This window comes from Ammospiza nelsoni, chromosome 2 (assembly GCF_027579445.1).
Source record: "Ammospiza nelsoni isolate bAmmNel1 chromosome 2, bAmmNel1.pri, whole genome shotgun sequence".
Taxonomy (NCBI): Eukaryota; Metazoa; Chordata; class Aves; order Passeriformes; family Passerellidae; genus Ammospiza; species Ammospiza nelsoni.
This window is the reverse complement of record NC_080634.1, coordinates 106,494,567-106,515,099: the sequence shown is the minus strand read 5'-3', so window position 1 is coordinate 106,515,099 and position 20,533 is coordinate 106,494,567. Positions and strand designations below refer to the sequence as shown.

General features: G+C 37.1%; 1 protein-coding gene across 1 annotated transcript in view; it reads right to left on the bottom strand.

Annotated features, from left to right (window-relative positions):
• Window positions 1–20,533, bottom strand: part of POLA1 (DNA polymerase alpha 1, catalytic subunit) — a 184,613-nt gene that overhangs the window by 109,541 nt on the left and 54,539 nt on the right. The window contains 5 exon segments of the mRNA XM_059466626.1: window positions 1,306–1,437; window positions 2,935–3,067; window positions 4,297–4,502; window positions 7,930–8,022; window positions 9,556–9,588. Coding sequence (XP_059322609.1) covers window positions 1,306–1,437; window positions 2,935–3,067; window positions 4,297–4,502; window positions 7,930–8,022; window positions 9,556–9,588 — 597 coding nt within the window.

Here is a 20,533-nt window from a genome sequence, read left to right as displayed (position 1 = left end):
AAAACAATATACATGGAGGAATTAAGTATCAGATCTAAGACGACAGTACTCTTGGAAAATATAACTCAGTTAAAGCTGTAGAATTGTAATCCCACTCCTCAACTGCCCCAGGAAATATTATTTCTAATGTGTGTCAAAAATCTTAGAGCAAAACTCAAAGCAGTACTTTTGCAAGATTCTGTAATAGATGTAAACATTTATAGGAATGGGGCAGGGTAGGGTGAAGCACCACAACTGTTTGGGGGGCTATTTCTAAGTATAGTCTCTTTTTTGATTTTTTTAAAGCAAAGTAGAACAAATGCATTAATACATGACACCTTCATTTTTTCATTTAAGACAAGCTAGTGGTTTCAACAGGGTCAGCAATGATGGACTGAAAACCCATCACTAATAAAGACAGACTGCAAGCCATTGGTTCCTCCTACTCCTTTCAGACAACTTAGTATTCAGAACAAAATTAATTTAGGACTATTCAGCTCATCCAGCTGCTTTGCAAAAATAATTACAATGCAACTCCTTCAGCTCCCTTCTTTCAACAAGTATATTCTTCTCTTGTATTGTGCCACTGCTCAGCCGCACCCGTGGCCCAGCTCTCAAAAGTCTTGGCAGCTTTGGGGTGCCAGGCCAAGAACTCTCAATTAAGTCAAATACAGTATATTTTGGTTTGAAAATAATGAAGGAGCTGAAATAGTCACATTGTTAAGTTCATCAGCTTGGCCTAAAAGATCCCTTTGTCCATCTAACTCAATCTACTATTTTTTTAAAATTAACAGAACCAAAGTGGAGTATATATTTGTTAAATAGGGATAAGCATTTATAGGGTAAACACCTGAAACCAGAAAGTGGCTCAAATTTCCCAGTCTATACATCAGAGGTGCCAGCAGATCCAATGACTATGAATTGAACAGACAAAGGTGATACTGGAAAAAACAATGACATTATTTAACCACCAACAACAATTATCTTTCCACAAATTAAAGGGTCTTCACCACCAGAATTTTCTTCTGCTGAAAATGAAGACTAGGCATTTTCTTCAAACTAAGTTCTAGCTCCAAACATGAATGAGTTCAGGGAGATTTTACCAGTCACTATATGGAAATAGTTGCTGAGCTGATCACAATGCTCTATAAAACCAAATGTAGTACAGACAACAGACTATTTTAAAATATAAGACTACCTCACCAAAAAGAAATGACAAAACTAATTTCCCAGGAGCTGGAGCTAAGCTGTTTTTTTTTGTTTTTTTTTTTTTGCTGTATCTCAAAACAATACCTAGTATTTAGCTATAAAGAAAGAGATTTTTACCTGACAAATGATATATGACACTGTGTCTCCTGCCTTCACCTTTCGGCCTCCATGAGAGTTTATCCACATGGCCACATGCACATGTGGCAAGGCTTTTTTGTCAGGATAATCCTGGGGATCTTTTGTCAATGCCTAAAATATCAAAGGGGAAAACAGAAACATAACTATGAGAAAAATCCATTACTTCAGTGATGGACAACTCAGAGCTTTAAAAGACAAGACCACATAAAAGCTATCTTCATCCTTCTACTATTTACAAGTTCATCTGAAACACAAAGTAAGATAAAAGAACTGTAACAAACTTATTTGCCATATGTTAAGCCCTAGGAACCAGTCCTTCAAATTTTATAAATGTTATTATTAATAAAACAAAAGGATGTTTTTACAATTACTATCTGAAAAATGCGTAAGTGTTGTGATCATAATGCAATTGTTTTAAAATTAAACTAAATTGAAGATGACAATATTATGCAAAATACAAAAATAGAGCCAGACAGTACCCCCTTACTCCTGTTCATACAGTAAGTCTGAATGTTGTGTAGCTAAGGGTACACAACAAGCTCTGCAGCAAGAGGGTACAAGTGAATTTAAATACTTGTGTGTATCTCATACTGCTGAGATTCCACAATGACTTTTTCCTTTAAACAAAATAAAATGCTACATTTAAATATTTACTGCCATCCCAATTCTTAGAAACAATTTCTAGACTTGACTTAATAGTTAAATACATTTTTTTTCTGAAGTAATAAAACAGAGGAACTTTAGGAATTTTAAGTGAACATTTTGCTATATATATCTTTTACAGGGACACTAAGTGCTTTTAGAAGATTTGCATTAGAACATTCTTTTTTTGAGTCAACCATAAAATTCAGTGATTTCTCTACACTAATATGACAACCTGAACACATTTCTTAACTGATTGACACAGAGCAGACAGATGTCCAGCTGGCAAAAGAAAAAGACTTTGGATGGACAGTTGATAGATTTCTATCAGAACCATAAGAGGGGCATGTAATGCCCAATTCACTGGTGAAACACCCCCTCAACAGGAAAGGGGAGTCTCTGAAGCTAAAAATACAGTTTTTATCATTGAGGATTCCCAAAAAAAGACCCCTAAAACCGCAACACTGCTGCTAAAACTGCTGTAAACAAGGCAGAGTATTTTACTTCTTGTTGCACAAAAGTCTTGAATGAGGTCTCAAAATGACTATTAACATTTTTATACAGAGCATTCTAGGGAAATATTATTAGAGTTTTCTAGAAAACAGAGTATTTGATTTGTTTCCAATGCATTCTTCAGTTTATGCATTTCAAGCCTGAAATATAAAGTAACAGCTTAGGAGAGAACTTCCCCTGAAAATATCATATCATTCTCAAAGTGCAGAGGGAGCCTGGTAAACAGCAGGATGGGACAAGACACTAAGGTGTTATTCTGGAGCCTCCAGCCCCAGTAGGGCTTTTTCCCCCTCAAATTGTAGAATCTTCACAGCATGTCCTGAACTATCCTGAACTACCTAATAAAACTCCTGCTGTTTCACAGCATCATAAGGATTAAATATTTTTGTCAGCAGTCAATATATGCAGGAACAGCAAAGTTTTTCTGAGACAGAAAAGTGCAAGATCACTTACCTTGTTTATTTCAAACTGATTTGCAGGGATCTGACCACTGACCACATTTTCTCCAATTTCTATAAGTCGCCTTTGAATATTTTCCACAATTATGTCTCGGGGCTGATCAGAAAGAATCTGACCAATTACATAGCTGCAAAAATAGCATTAAAATTAAGAAAAGCTTGGCACGTGCAAAACCATTACAACAGACAGAATGTTCTCTTCCCCTAGATTTTCTCTAGACATTAAAGAGCCCAAGGACGAAGTCTAATGAAAAAATTATAGAAATTTACCAGTATATTTTATGTTGTGTTTTATTTATTTACTTGTTTTACTAAAGGCAAATTACTGCAAATAGTTCTAATGCGAAATAATGACTTGGAATGGGTGAGTGCAACTTTCTATTTTCTTCTGTCATTCATTTTTCCATTTATTATTCCATAGCAGGTATCTTAAGATATGGGGGAGAAGAGAACATATCAAGTAAGCAAAGTCTTGCCTATATCTGCAAAATGTGGTTGGAAGATCTGCCAGCTGCAGAAGAGTTAGTCACTAAAGAACACTCTCCAACATTTGTATAGCTTTAATTACTAATACATTCCTAACTTGGAAAAATTTGCTTCTATTATGATGCATCTTTTCTTAGAAAATGCAAGTCTTAAGAACAGTAAGCAAGTATGTGGTGTATTTTTACAGATGTGAAAAGTATTCATTTTTGGATACATTTGGACCACGAGCTGTTTAAGTTTTCAAGAGGCATTATACAATGAGTCAGCACCCAGATGACCACCTCTCCACTCTCTCTTTCTTTCTATGATGCTAAATGTGTTGCTTCTACTGAATTAAAGCATTAAAATGCCCTGTGCAACGACAATTAATAAATAGTCAATCCAGTATCCATAATAATGAAGCCTCATGGCAAAAGGAAAGAGAAGCAGTCTTGGGGAAAGGGACTACTTCCTCAGGCTGCACCCGTGCACTTCCAGCTTTTTTAGAGGGTGCTGAAAGTGCTGAGTACCAGCTTCTTCAGGAAATAAAACATCTGACCTAGAACCTACAACTCCAAATGCTGACAGCATCTGCCATCTTCACAAGATTTCAGTCCTGGTTTATTAAATGACATTTACAACACTGACAACTCAAAAGTACAGCTTCCACAGGAGATACAAAACCAGAGAGTGAAATTCAGTGACATTCGGACTAGCGCAGGTCTAACCTATTACGAATGGCAGACGTTTACATCTCCTCCAAAAACCAGCTAAGTCCTCATGTTAGTTAACAACTGTGATCTTCAAGAAACACAGTATCAAATGTTTAGAAAAGTAAGTACAAATGTTTACTGTTTCAGAGCAAAGAAGACAATGCCAAAAAGAAACTCACTTGCCAGTCTGTTTAGCAAGATCACACCAATCTCTCCGGACTATATCCAGCCCTTTCAGCTCTTGTTTAGTTACATATTTCCCATCTCCTGTTGGTTCCACACTTAGAGCAGCATATTTCTTCTTCTTTAACAATAGCAAGGACTTAAAAATTCCATCAATATCAATTTCCAACAATTTGTACAGCTTGTTCACTTCATTTTTGATCTGCAAATGCACCAACATTAATGACAAATGCAACAATTTAACAATGGACAAAGTCAATTGTTCTTAAGTTTTAAAACAAGTTACATTACACCCTGTGTATTTGCATACACATTTTAAAGACTGGTCAGATATCACTAATTCATTGCACACTAGTAACTACAAGTTACTACTAAAATTAAGGTTGACCCATTGACTTTTTTAGTATCTACAGCTTGGTACATCTGACTCCTTAATCAAATTAAGGAAGGCAGATAAACATGAGATTGAAGTGACCTTGGAGATAACTGACTCCAGGTCATTTTACCAGAACAGCTACTCCACCTAACCTCTCCCATAAATTAAGCAAACAAGAGATTTCACAGTAGGGACCTACTTACTAGGCAAAGACAAGAGATGGTCACTCAGACAGAAAGGGCAAATAGCCTTATAGAAAAGCTATCTTGCAAAGGCACCTTTCTTTCTTCCCACTCTCATCCTAAACCAGGGAGGGGAGAAAAACTATGACTGCAGACTAGAGCTCTGTGTGTGCATGTCAGGAAAAACAGGCAAGTTTCTTTTACCCTTCCCCACAAAATACACACCCTTTCCATAGCCTGATTTCCTTGAGAGGAAAAGGTGAGGTTTATCTACACACAGGCTATGTTTTATCCATACAAAAAAGTTTCACATGGCACTGATATATTGTCCTTATTTAGTACCAAGTATCTCTTACCTCTCTTCTAAGGGAACAGAAGTGCAACAGCTCAAAACAGCATGAACCTTCCACAAAAACTTTCGTTCCAGTACACATTCACCCACCTACTGGCTAGGCTGAAAGTTTCCCACTTGCCTTTTTCCTTTTTCTTTCTTCATATGTTTTTAGTTTATGTTCTTCAACAGAGTATCTGCATATGCCAGGTGTCCTGTTCTGTCTTCATGTTCTGCTCTTTACTTTCTTTCCTTTACAATTTAACTTTCCCTGTTGATTTTCAGTATCCATATTCACTCACACTTTTACTATCAGCTATGAACTATCCGCTTCTCATGTCTCACTGAAGTTGGATATGCATTTAAGTTCTTTTGCCATCCAGATACTCTCACCAAGAACAGGACCTTCAGCATAAAATCTCACTGGTTTCCTATCTAGCTTTGAACTCAGATTACCATTTTAACCAAAACCTTCCTTAAAAACTTTTCATTTCTGTGTATACATATATGTGTGTACTTAGTTTTTCTCTCTTAGACCTCTGTACCCCCTATAGCAGGAATTACCATTACTTTGATGTCTCCTGTATATTTCTAAATTTTGAAGGACATCATGAGGCAAAAACCATTTTGCTACAAGGTTCATATCTTCTTTCTTAAAACAGTCAAACAATTCCTCTGAACATTTTTCTGCAATTTTTATTTTCCACTTTTCTTTCTTACAGCATACTACCCAAGTGCTCAAAACCCAGTAAGAGTTCGGTACTGAATGTACTGGACAATGGGATTCACAAGGACACACAGAAAATGAGAAAAAACTTCTGCTAAGTAATGACTGAAAAGGGCATGGATGTAAATACTGGAGGGTTAAGGGTGGGAGAGAAAACACACATTAGATGGGGGAATTCAGAAGGCACATAAGAGAATTTTCTCCAATAAAAAACCAAAATTAATTTCTTGGAGGAATGCTTCACTGCTGAAGACAATTCATAAATTCAAACTTTACATCAGAACAGGGGTACACTCACTAACTGCTCCCACTGTAATTGTTTGCATTAAACCTCTGTGCCTTCCACACAATCTACGTTAAAGCAAAACTACAGTGAAAGCAATGTTAATATTCCTCACCTCTGAACACAAAACTTTGGGAAAGAAATTATTATGCAGTGGAGCAGAGACATTTCTTGAGAGTGTTCCTCATCAAAACAGACAATTCTTTATCCTGATTTTTTTAATAGGAATTACTCAAAACAAGGAAAATGCAAGTGATCAAAGTGTTAGCAAAAAGAACAACTGCCACTTTCTTGAGGAACAAACAAACAAACAAACAAGAAACGTGAAATGAGACAGATATAAATCACTTTTTTCTGCCACAGAAAGAATATTGAAAGCCAAAACATCTGCAATTTTGATGCAAGGTTTGATTGTGCTGGTTTACAGAGATAAGTTTACTCACTTTTTATATGTTGTACATGATTTTAATCAAAACATATCTTTCTGTCCTTTTTTTTATGTTCAATTAAAAAAACCTGATACACAATACAGAAGTACAATGGATTAAAAAAGCTTAAGATTTTACTCTCATTAAGCAGCTGACAAGTTCAAACACATACCTATTCTCTCAGAAAACCTGACTCTAATTCAGATGTACTTAACCTATCATGCTTATCCTGTCAGATTTCATAAAAGTTATTGTTATTTAACTATCCTCTGTAATGTTTAGCCATCAAATGGGAGCACAGGGACAAAAAATAAACCAGAATGAAACCACACACACACACAACTGAAGTAAGATTAAACTTTCTTATAGACTACTGTATATACACTAGAAATTATATATTATCTTGCATGTGGCAAACAAAAAAGAAAGACTGCTTTCTACCATGCCAACAGCCCTCCTGCTACTCAGTTATGATATCAAGTTATTATCCCATTTTCTGCTCCTGAATGCATCTACTTCTAAATGTTCCCACTGTCATGAAGGCAGAAGTATTCTAAAAAAACCTGGAATCACTCTCTGCCTTAAAATGAAATTACTTCTGTTTAATACTGTACTGAATACATCTTTGCTTTCTTTGGTTTTTCTTAGAGTTTCCATAGGTCTCATTCTCATCACAATTTCTTGCATCTTTCAAAAACAGCTTCTCTTACATCTTTTCTTTAGAAGGTTCTGAAATATTTCTCACTTTTCTTCCACAATTTCAGAGAGCCACAAAACTTCCACATCATCGATTGCCAGCTCCTAATCAATCAGATCTCTTCTGTATCTGGTACACCATGAAAATTAATATTTGAACTTACCACTGGAAATCTGATAACATATTGAGTGTCATACAAATTACCTAACTATATAAAACTAAACTGGGAAATGTCCCCTGTGAAAAAAAAAATCAGAACTGTTCGTGTTGTAATTGAAATTAACTTGGAGGAGAAATTGTACCTCACACTTTGGTTCACCAAATATTGAGATACTCTCCTGCTACCTTAGGATTAGTAAATAAAGCTTGTTATGCAATGAAATGGTTCATTTAATCACTTTTAAAAATGCACAGAATAGCTACACCTGAAAAAGAGCAGGTATAGCTGAGTTTTTACTACTTCATAGGTTCCACACATTGTGAAGTTCTTTCCTATGGTATATTGTCTGCTTGTGCCACAGAACCCTCTCTTAATGCCATCTGCTCCACTCAGAATAACAACACAGACCTATGCAGGAAATCTTCAAAAAGAAAAAGTTCCTTACCTTATTCCCCAGCTTGAAGACCTCATCCAAACTGGTGCTATTAGTGTTTATCATAATGGAATCTGTGTCTCCATAAATCACTTCAAGGTTCATCTAAACAAAAAAAAAATTGCTTTGAAAAACAAAAAAGAGGCACTCCATCATCTACAAGTCTCACATAACTTTCAGGGTTCAAAAATTACCCTTTAAACACTAAAAAGTATACTAGCAAGAAAATGTAAACTTTTACTCATAGGTCTGTACATTTCATTAAAACCTATTTGAATTTAAAGAGAATAAAGACACTTCAGTCACTGACATGTTAAAAGACCACTGTCCAGTTGTGTACATAATACAAATAGGTAACATTTTACTAAATGAATACTAGAAAAAAAAAGTTAGTGAACAAGTCTGATCTTGAGAAACAGCAAGAATTCTGATCAAAAATAACTTTGGACTGCTAAGACACAAGAAAATCACTTCCACAAGACTGCTGGGCAAATTCAGACAAGGCAGTCAGCCAAAGTGTTTGACAGGTATGATCACAGTCAGGTATCCCATCTCACCTGCAGCCATCACAATACCACAGGGAAAAAAAAAAAAAAAAGGGAGAGAGAAAAAATACTTAGATTTTCCATTTCAAATAAATCTGTGGATGACAGCACCTGAGAATACCACAGCACTGCCCAGATTAGTCTGCTCTTCTTCATTTTTTCAGATTATGAAGATGGCTTCATATTTCCATCTTCCCTCTCCCATCTTTTAACTGCTGCTATTCCAACCACCTGTGTTTGTGCTCCCCTGGGCAGCAGATCTTTCAGGGAATGCTCCTTTTGGAGAAGGATCTAGCTACTATGACCAACAAGTTTTCTCTTTCCAGGCTGAACTATTGAACAATTACACCCAGAGACAGACACAAACATTTACTGAACCCCTTATCTTTGACTGACACTCTGCCCCTCACATCACTTCTGATTATTGTAACAATTTAAAGGCCGGGCTTGGAGAAGACTGTATTCAAACACCAGCCATACTTGTGTAATACTCTGGATAATGGAGCAAACTCTAGACAAACTGAGGAACATAAAAAAGCCTGAGGTGCATATGAAAGGCCTAGCAAGAAAAAAGGTAAAAAGAAAAATTGCCAACACCAGTAAATGTCACATCAACAACAAAAAAATGGCAGACGGATATAATTGCGAAATATTAATTTGAAAAAAAAATGAAGACCTGACATTTTCAGTGCTGGGAACTCAATGCAGCTGTAAAAACTGCAACATGGCTATGTCCATGTTAAACTCCACAGAGTCAAAAAAACACCCTGTGACAGAGTTTAAAGGATGCCAAAAAATAAACCATAACAAACCACTAGAACACATGGTGTAACAGATTTATGAGTAAACTCTAATTAGCACTGTTGCTAATTTGCTTGAAACAGTCCCACATAGGCTTCAAGCAGGGTCCAGATCATATCTGTGGTAGGAAAAGAAAAAAGCTATAATCCATCAGGAAGGATTACATTTGTAAACCAGGCATCCTAAGAAGTGATTTCAGGTCTGTTTGGGTTACAGTTCTCCTGGAACAAAAAAAAATTTCACCAGGTGTGCTCTTTAAGTGTTGTTGTTTAATGAAAATGCTCAGCATTACCTTCTGCACCATCTCCTTGGTATGCATCAAAATCTGAAATAAAAAAAAATAATCAAAGATTAGCGTATGATATAATTACAGGCTAACACAGGCAAACATATCCATTAGGTTGCTAACTCCAAATGCTCTCACCTTTCAAAACAAAGCAAACCACCTCTCTCCTGGCAACACACAGTCACCTCAATACTCCTATTACATGAGTAAATTCTCGTTTGACCTTGTAGTAATGCTATTATTAACTCCCCTAAAACAAGATTAAAACAAATCTCAAAATTGCATGTGCATGCACACATTCTACCTTAGGAAAAAAGAACACTAAATCAAATGGCTTAAATACAACCTAATCAGCAAGTGCCAGAATTAAGTCTCTTTCAGTAGTTTAGGTCAGTTGTTGCCTTCATATCCATCATCTTATTTCCTGATGTCATTGAATTTTTTCCCAAAAACATCCTGTCTGATTCAGTCCAGCCTGGATGGTGCTCACTTTAGAAGACTTAGTCAAAGGTTGATTACCCTTGTAATGATCTCAAGATGGGTAATCAAAAACCAAACTCGTTATGGAAACCAGAGCTGGGATACAGACAGGACACAGGTCTCGAGTCAAGGGGTGTAACCAGGCTTGTTCCTCACCCAAGAGTTGGCATCCAAGTTTCCCAAATGCTCTGAACAGCACCACTCTGAATCTCAGAAATAGCTAGAGACCTCATGTGAGTAGGCTGCTGCTTCCACCTCTAATAGTGCTCAGCACAGTGGAGGGTGGGGAGAGCACCTCATCTGAAGCCACAGTTACAGCTAGAGCACAGAAAAGGGACAATCAAATGAGATTAATGAAAAAAAAAAAGTGTAGTTGGAGCAGCAGGAAGAGCTTGGTGAATTCTGCACAGCTGCATGAGAACCAACATCTGGTCCATTCCTTCAGTCACTTGGCCACAGTTCCTCTGTACCCCCCATGTCCTTCTTATCAACATCCTGGTGGTGCTCTGGCACACAGCTCCAGAATCCACTTCCTTGGTTTCAGTCCTTTCCATTGCCACTCAGCAGAAACCTCAGTTTTTCTTCAGCCAATCCTGCTAGTCATATATATTTGTATTTTAAATTTTCTTGAGGATTAATCTGAACAACAAGTTACAGCAATGACAGATCAGAGTCTGTTAGGTGAAGCCAAACAATCTGGAACTCAAAATATAGTCAGGCAACACACTATGAACAGCTTACATCAAATTTATTAACCAAGTCTCACCTTCACTATTTTTCACATATTAAATTACAATACTCCTTGGCCATATTTGCCAAAAGGCAGAATTAAGACTTGTAGTCAAGAAGCCTATGGCAGGGAGCTAAGCAGTAGAGATCAGCAGGGATGAGGAAAAAAAGGACAAACAGGCAAGAGCTGTCCATGCTCAGTGGGAATAAGATCATGTTCAGGGAAATCTCATTACTTTCATAAGGCCAAGGAGTCCAAAGTGAAGCCAAGAGTCTTGATTATTGTGATGCTGCCTATGCTGTCACAGCAATTCTGAAACAGGTGAAATCTCCCCCTCTACACACAAACAGGATGGCAACACTGTCATTCCTTTAACACCAATGGCAAGTTTCTTCAGTATTTCAGAACCTTTACATTACCACAGTGCAAGAATGATTTTTGTCTGCAATTATGCACTGAAAGCTGTATTCCCCTCAAGGCACTTGAAGACAGGTTCAGTTCCAGACTGTGATGTAACTTTGACACATGTCCTTATCAGGGTTATTCCCCAAGCACATATGGATATCTATGGATTTACAGTCTCTGGGTCAAGTTCAAAACATCCAGTTGATTTAAAGACCATCCACTGGTGCTGCAAACCAGGCACTCAAACAATGTGATGCCTGAACTCTGCTGAAGTCCAAAGGTGCAGAAACCTCAGCTGTCCTCACTCTTCTTTATAGAACAGGAAAATGGTGAGCCCTAACTGCAGATTCCTGCTAGGCTGTACCTGTCACTGGAATCAGACACACACAATTCCATCTTAATTAGAAGCTCAAAGAGGGTATTCCACTCCTATTCATCTCCTAGTGAGTGATTCAGACATTCGACCCCACCACTTTTCTATGGAGTTTTGAAATAATTCTAAAGATATATCACTGGTACATGATATTAAATTTCATATAAAGTAGTCAAAATTCCAACATATTCACCACCCCACAACCCTTTCTCTTATGTATTAGCTAACTCCTACAGAGAAAGGTGCTGCCTCTCCCTTAGTACTCCAAAAGCAAACAGGAGTCCCTGAAACAAAATTGAAAAATTACACCAAAATGAAGAGTTTATACTGAAAAGAAAGGAAGGCCTATCAATTTTCCCTTGATAATCTCTGGCATTTTCTACTTCACTCTCTGAAATAATTCCATTAATAATGAGAAAGATAACTTTTTTTTCTTTTTTATTAAGGAATACCCCCTACTAAAAAAATTGTCTGGCTGTGCAAAAACCATTTCAAAGTTGTCCCTGAGGACAGCAGTAGGTGTAGGTAATCACAGCAAGAGGGTCACAGACAAGTTGGCTTCATCAAGTGACTGGCATATGCTAGTGCCACCCGTTCTGACAGGAGATCACTTGGAAGTGCCAACAGCTACAAAACAGAAGGTTATAAAGTATTGCTAAATTCATTAATAAGGCAGTCAGTAGTTATCTGATTTCACAGCAACACCTGCATATTTATCCTCTCATTACCAACTGGATGATGGAATTTTTTCAAGCACGTTTCAAAAATCTGCCAATTTCAAGTGTAGAAAAAAAATAAACTTTGTAGTTAATTTTTCCCTTAACAAAGTACAGCTGTTGAGAATAATTGTTCAAGATCTTACCCTGTAATGTCAACTGCAGCAGAACAAAGAGTATTTAATTAGCAAATCTATCCAGTAATTCAACACCTATTATATAAAATGCCTTCGTGATTTTATTCAGGATAATTTGCTAAGAGGGTTATTACTGACATTCAGATGAAATTTAAAATTCCTACGCAAGTCGAGTCATAATAGCAGTAATGATCCCCCCAATCAGGAGATACTGTGTCACACAAGGTTCTTTAGCAATGCAGCAGCCCATTTCCTGACTTCTTAATTCCTGGGCTCAGCTCAGTGAGAGCCCTTCATGCCAATATTTCAGTCAGCAATACATCCTTAATGGGACTCTATTAAAATACCTAGAATAAAAGTGACTTTTTTTTTTTTTTTTTGTTCAAGAGAATGACAGCTCTGCTATCATATCAATCCTGAGCAATTTCTCAGAAATGCACAGCAGAGGAAGGGAGGTGGGAAGACAGAAGAAAGAAGGAAGAGAATAGGAAAAATGGTATTGGGTAGTTTCCTTTGCAAACAATACTGCACTCCTTATGAGAGCTGGATTGTCTCCCGCTCCAAGTAGGAAGAATTAATTGCCTGGCAACCCATCTGTACAGCCATGCCCCCTCCCCCCAGCAAACATATACTTCTAAAAACCTGTGAACTTCTCAGAACAGTGAACATCTGTGAAACTCTTTCAACTTTTTTTCTTGCAAAAGTAAGGCTAGCAACACACATTCTCTCACCCATGAACTGCAATTCAATATAAACTTAAAGATCATAATTGCAGACAAGCCCTCATCAAACTGCAAAATTCCCTGTTCTAATCCTACCCCAACTCATTAATTACTTAATTAAATGAGGTTGTGATTTAAGATAGGGAATGGTTAAAAAATACAAATATACAAAGAACAGCTTTACTATTATTTATTACATCAAGTATTTTTGAAGATCCCTTATTTAAAAACCTCTGCAGAGTACCTTCTGCTGAGAGGATGTTTCTGTGGACACAAACTAAGATACAAGAGTTAAAAACCAATGAGAGCATATAAAACTAATATGCTGGTGCAAAGATTTCTCCTGTGAACACACATTTTCTGCAGAATCCTGGGGTCACAGACATGAAGGAACAGAAGGGAAAATTTAAGAGTTGACTGAAAAGAATGAGTACAGTCATTATAAAAACATTGTACCAGAGAAGCATACACCAAAAAAACCCCAAATAAACAAACAAACAAACCCTACCCTCACCTCTCCTTGTGCATTCACTCTGCACGAGGAGAAAAACAAGCAACCTTAAGGCCCTGTAAAAAACTGCATTTTTGAAAATCATCTGCACTTATCTAGAGTAGACCTGATATATTTTTCCATATCATTTAATTACTTCTTCAATTATGTAGTAAGAAAATAATTCTGTCACCTGCTTTACTAATTCTTATTAGCTATTCCTTCCCATGGGACAGAGGAATAAATGAGATGGAAAAACTGTGTTCCAGTAACACCACTCACTACTCTAAGTATTTCTGAACCTCTGTATTTTTGTAACCTATTCAATAACTTTGTTAGAATTTTGTCTTAAGTAGACCAGCACTGATAAACCACTGTCACAGGATGCTGTAAAAAGATTTTATAAAGGAGGACTTTCAGAAAAGGTTTCTATTGCTGGACAAAAAGACACATATGCCCTAAGCATAAGTGAAAGAAAGGTGGAGGCCTTATGCCACAGAGAATGAAGAACAGCAACTCAGTCTTTTTATCAGACAATGGACTTGATTTAGAAAAGTTTGAGTGATCAGATTCAAGTGGTTAATAAGTTTGTTTCAAGGAGCTTTTACTGAGTATTTGGTGTACTTAGACAATACATCCAAAGTTACATTTCTCCAAAATGTGCACTCCTATGAAACATTAACAGCATGAGAAATACACCCAAACTGCCAAAGTTTTTCCTTCTGTGTTGTTTTGGTTTTGTTTTTCCTCAGAAATGCTGAAATTAACTGTTCATACTCCACCCAGCAAAGCTGACAGACAGTAACACAACTTTCACAGCTCCTGGATAAAACAGCAGTACTGGATGGAGCACCAAAACCTCAGGGAGAATGGTTCCAAGGGCTGAAGCAGTGTACACAAAGATCCAGTGACACATGTTTGCATGCCAAGAAAAGGTAGAATCTTTTGCTTCACAAACAACAGAAGACACAAAAAAGGCAACAACAGAAATGTGCTGAGTACAGAAAAAAATTATGTGTATATTTGTCACATTTTGACAAGAAATGCAAAGATTACAATAAAACACAGATGATGATGAGAATCAAATTAGAATTTGAAGACAAAGTTCCCTTGGTGCCAGAAACAATTATATCCTTAAAATTCTACAGTACTTCAAGTATTTGTAGTGAGCTTCGCTGAAGAGAATGGGAGAACCAGAATTGTTTTCTTATTAAATTGTGAAACTACTGATTTTTCTATACAGTATGTTACAAACCATGCTATACTAAAACAAATTTTGCCTATTTTGGAAAGTGTTATTTTGGTATTAGGATGAAAGAAAGAACAATGAAACATACTCTTAAAAGCATTGAACAAAATGAAAAAAAAACCACAAACAAAAACAAATTAAAAAAAATCAACAAAAAAAACCCCACAACAACAAATAAGAAACCAAATACACACAAAAACTTCCATGTTGGAAATGATTTTACAATCTCAGAACTGAGAAATGGAGTGCTCAACAATAAAGCTGAACACTTGAGTGCATAGAAGGTAACTGATCTGACTCTGACCCACTTCCCAGAAGTGTTCTGTGTTCCCAGAAGCAGCAGGAATACAATGTCCATGTGATAACTAGCTGTGAAAAATGTTGGTACAGCCCCGGCATCTCCTAACCCTCCAGAGAAACCAAACACATGGACAGTTCCTAGAGAAGCACCAGGGCTCAGCCCACCCATGCTATTATTTTCTTTCTAACTCATTCAAAAACTGAACACCTAAAATGAAGGAGCAAGGATCCCTGTTTCACTCAATGAAGAAACAAGATCAACAGCATTTAAAATCCCTTGAAGAATGTGGTACAAATCTTGCCTCATTAACTTTCATGATTCTCTTTTTATTCCAAAGCATTAAACAAATTTGTGCTTGACATGTAAGATGCAAAGGTAGCTTTGCTGAGTAAGCTGACTGCAACTGTATCAAAGGTAACTGCATCATAAACCGCAAGTAAAATCCCTCCTAATTAAGAAAGACTATGACAAGCATCATTTACTATTTCTTAATGATACCAAAACATATATTAAGTTATTCAATATTTAAATGCTTATGCATTCTCCTTAGAGAAAACAACAGCATTTGTTTCAGTGGAATGAGCAAACATTTAGACAGGAAAGCTTTACATTGCTTTGGTTCCCAAACTGAACAGGTTTAACACATTCAGCAAAATATAATCGGTCTTTCACTAGAAAAAATAAAATGACAAGAACAATAAATAATGAAATTGATTACTAATAAACAAAAGCTTCCTTTTTAGTCAGACAAGTTAAAATCCAGTCAAGGTTTAAAACCAGAGCACAGAAATTTTCATCTGAATAACAGCAAAATCTATTCCAGAGCAGGGAATAATAACCATACCATTCTCCACATCAGGTTTAAAACTACAGAGTTAGAAGTTATCTTTCAAATACATAAACATGTCTCTCAATCTCAAAGTGACAGAGATGCAAGCGCAGTCCCATGTCCAAGAGAAGTTACTCTCACAGCCATATAACTAGGAGTCCTGGAGAAATCAGGGAGTATGTCTCAGAATCAGTAGAGATGTTTTTTCAAAAACATCAAGTATGCCTATAAAGCTGAAAAAGAAATAAAACTCCAAAGATTAAACATTTTTAAGCAGTAGATAAACTCAGTGCACTACCTGAGATGACAACAAACTCCCTGAGAATCAAATCTTCCTCCCCTTTGTTTCTGGGGTGTTTTTTTAAATAAAAAGCAAAAAACTAGAATTAAAACTTTTCTAAGATTCTCTTGGTCAGCATCTTTTAAGTAATATCCACAACTAGTGTGCTTGGAGAAAAAGGAAGGCCTGGGAGAAGACAATCAAGTGCTAAAGAGCAAAACAGATACAGGACACATTTGCACTACCTGATGAGTATTATTAAAATAAAAAGTCCTTCTACTGAACAATACAGCCTTCTTCTTCAAGAACCATGGCCATTTTACAATAGCTACACTAAACAGAACAAGGCAATCTCTGACTAGATACAGGTAATACCCACTGAAAATTATCCTGACATTTTATAGGAGATAAGAGGACATGGTAGCTCTGGTAATGAATAGACTGTTTGTGGATGTTGTGTCCATCAAAAAATCTTTATAAGTGGCTTGAACTGCTTTAAAACTGTTCTTTCATTTTAACTAAGTGATTGTCTATCAAAGCAACATTTATGCAAATTCAGAAAAGTATTTTAGCCTCTAATTAGCCTGCAAAGAAAGTTCTCTTACCTAATTTCTTAAATGTCATGCAGGATTTTCATAAAGCATATAATTTTGTTTCATTAAATTAGATATATTTAGACAACATGACAGGTGTTTTTATAAAGTTAAACAATACTTATTCATCCTCCTTGGCTGCAGCTGGTGTCAGCACCAAGAATTCCTTGGGCAAGGAAGGATCCATTTGCCTAAATGGGACAAAATTATCTGTGCCAACAGGCTGGCAGGAGAGCCTGGAGCCAGCACTGGGCAGGAGTGCATGTCCATGCTGGCAAGCACAGGGTGGGATATGTGGGCAGGAAGGACCATGTAACCAACAGTAAGGGGACCTCTCCAAGCACATCCATGTGAATAAGGCAGTGCCTCCAGCACAGCGTTACAGACAAAGCTCTGGCACTTTCTAGGTCATCTCTCTGCTCTGAAAGAAAGGAACATTCTGAAAGACTTCAAAATAATCTGCTTCAGATCTCGCAGATTATGAGCCCCAATGACTGAGCAAGAAGTTCCTGTACATTCACCTTCCCAGCTATACTGGGATGTTCAAGGTTCCACCAAAACTACTCAAATGCAAAAGATGAGAGATCAATTGTATATGAACGCCTAGAGGGTTCACAACTGTACTTAAAAAAACCCAGCTTTTAATTTTGCATTTACCCAGAGAGTAATAATAAAAATTATTATGATATGTTTCCACATTATATGTGGAATAATGTACATTACTTATACAGGCTATTTTACAAATGCTTATGGACTTTCCTCCTCCCTCCTGTCAGCCTGGAACACCACACCCTGCCACTCTGTCTTACATCACATCTGTATCTTCAGTCCCATAAACACATAACTTGTTGGGATACTTCCTCCAAGCCTTCAGACACAGCTCTGTGCGCAGATTTCTCATCTCTTTTAGCAGTATAGTAAAAGCCTTTTTAGGTGGTGCCAGGGACAAGAAACCTTATGAGGAGCCACTGAGGTCACTTGTTCAGCCTGGAGGAGACAGAGGGGAGACCTCACTGCAGTGACAGCTTCCTCATCAGGGGAAGAGGAGGGGCAGGCACTGACGTCTTCACTCTGTGACCAGTGAAGGGAATGGCCTGAAGCTGAGCCAGGGAGGTTTAGGCTGGATATCAGGAAAATGTTTTTCACCCAGAGGGTGGTTGGGCTGCTCAGGGAAGTGATCAGAGCACCAGCCTGACAGAGCTCCAGAAGTGTCTGGGAATGCTCTCAGACACGTGGTGTGACTCCTGCGGTGTCCTGCACAGGGCCAGGACTCAATGATCCCAATGGTTCCCTTCCAACTCAGCATATTCTGTGATTCTATCAAACAGTTTCAGCTCTACATGGCATGCTTAACATTTTCTGCTTAAGGCAGGACCTAGAGATTGCTCCAAAGATTTGAAAATACGATGAGGAACACACATGGTTAACAGTATGAAGTCTCAGTTCTGATTTGTTCTGTGCAACTCCTTTACAGCATATGATGAAGCTGGATTGGATACAGATGGAAAGAGCTCCTGACAGTCTGTCAGAGTCAGACACAGTCTTTTTAGATTATCTCTTAAAAATGAGCTTCCCAAATTCCCTAGATATGTCTGACAAGGAAACCAACAACCAACCAAAGCCCAAGACAGAGCTCCTCAGGATATGAAAGACTCTTCTAGAAAATAGTAAGCATTTACTAACCAACCAAACAATTGTAAGATGTATAATGTAGAAATAACATTTTTTAAAAAGGCTTATTTAAGCTTTTTAACTATTTTTAAACTAACTACAAAAGAAAATTACTAGTTAACAATCCTAAATTACAATCCTAAATTGCTTGTTAAATAGGGCTTGCAACTCTAAATCAGGAATAGGAACTGTAGGGTGGGTTCACCTTCCAGATTTTTCCTGTAAGGATGCAAAGGAATAAAAGGGTCCATGTCATTGGAAGCTATTGCCTATCCACAGACATTCACCACACCACATATATCATAATCACCTAAGAGCTAAGGATGGAACCACATTTGATGTCAAAGAGCTCCTGCAGAAAAAGAAATATGTTCCATGACAACTTTGGGAGTACTCCAATTGAGAAAATATGAGCTTCATGTAAAAGCAAACTCCTGAAAGGGACCACCTTATTATCAGCCTTTAGGGTTTCAGCAGCCAGGGGTCACTTGGTCAATTACCTATAACTGTAGTATAGGGCACTTTTAATGCCTTTTCTAGTCTGTCTCATAGCCCAGGACCCTTGTGCTGTTTTTAAAAATGGAACAAGGTTAGTGGCTTATCAATGCATACAGTTACATTTTTCAGGACTATAAACTTGTGCAAAGAAATTATAATTTCAGAAGTTTCTTTTCTGCATTAGTCTGTTGTTAAGCACTCCACGTACAGCCCACCCATTTCAGTATTTAGAGGTTTGAAATGAACAGCAGTGTGGCTTCATTACTAATGAAGTTGCTAAGCTGTCATTGTACAATCCCACAGGACATGGATTTGTTTGTTACTTGCAAAGAATATGGAAATTTGAAGACTAAGAAAACAGACAAATGTATTTAACCTTTCAGCATGACCCTCTAGGAATCCAATCCAAATACTGACTTTTAGCCACATTAACAGATTAAAGTAGTGGAGTTTTGCCACTCATTCAATCCACATAAATCACATAAAAAGATACTGCTCAACAGGAATACATTTCTATTCTAATGATGGAAAAATCTTAATTACAAATGCAAGTTAAGCATGCTACCTCCATAAATCCATTACTACAAGAGAGGCATGCTGATTATTTTTTAAATCTTTAATTTGTCATTTAGACCTACTGTTATCTCATTTATAAAGAATTCAAAATACATTTGCACAAAACCAGATTTCTAAAACATTAACAATGTTTATAAATGTCTCACTTATTTCCCTACAATTTGACAGGATTGATTTCGTGCTACATACTTCAACTCAATCAATCTTCGACTTTAGAAATTTTCATTTAAATTCGTCATCCCACAAATTCTGTTAAAAGAAAGAACATCACAACCTAAAGGTTTTGTTTAATCTAAAAACATAGCTAATAAGCTTTCCTACTACTTATTACAGGAGTTTGAATTGTTAATAAAAAACTCAGCTTTCACTCATATGCCAAGGAAACCTTCTTTCAAAGCTCTCTCTTGCTCTCACTTTTCAGTTAAAGTAGAAGGAACCAGCACTGATTAACATTATTGTCACACCAGTCATTCAATATCCTCATTAGAATTAGATCTGAAATGAGACCTGCAGGGCCCTGAGTTTTAGTGCCAACATAATAATCCAACCACAAGCACTGGTGGACAGTGGCTTGATTTCATCCCCTGCTATTACAGATACAAATGTTGCTAAGCTCCCTTTTAATGCCCATGGATAACTACAGGTGCCTAAAATAACAAACAAACAAACAAACAAACCAATCCCCAAAACAGAAGCACATATAGGGATATGCTGTAGGAATAAAAATCCCTGTAAGAATTTGCTGGTATTTTAAGGCCTGGTTTGAATTAGAAAAAAAAAAAAAAAAAAAAAAAAGAAAATATTTAATCACAAAACCACAGGCTGGCTGAGGTTGGAAGGGACCTCTAGAGTTTATCTGGTCCAGCCCTCCAGCTCAGGCAGGGCCACCTAGAGCTGGATTGTCCAGGACCATGTCCAGACACCTTTGAGTATC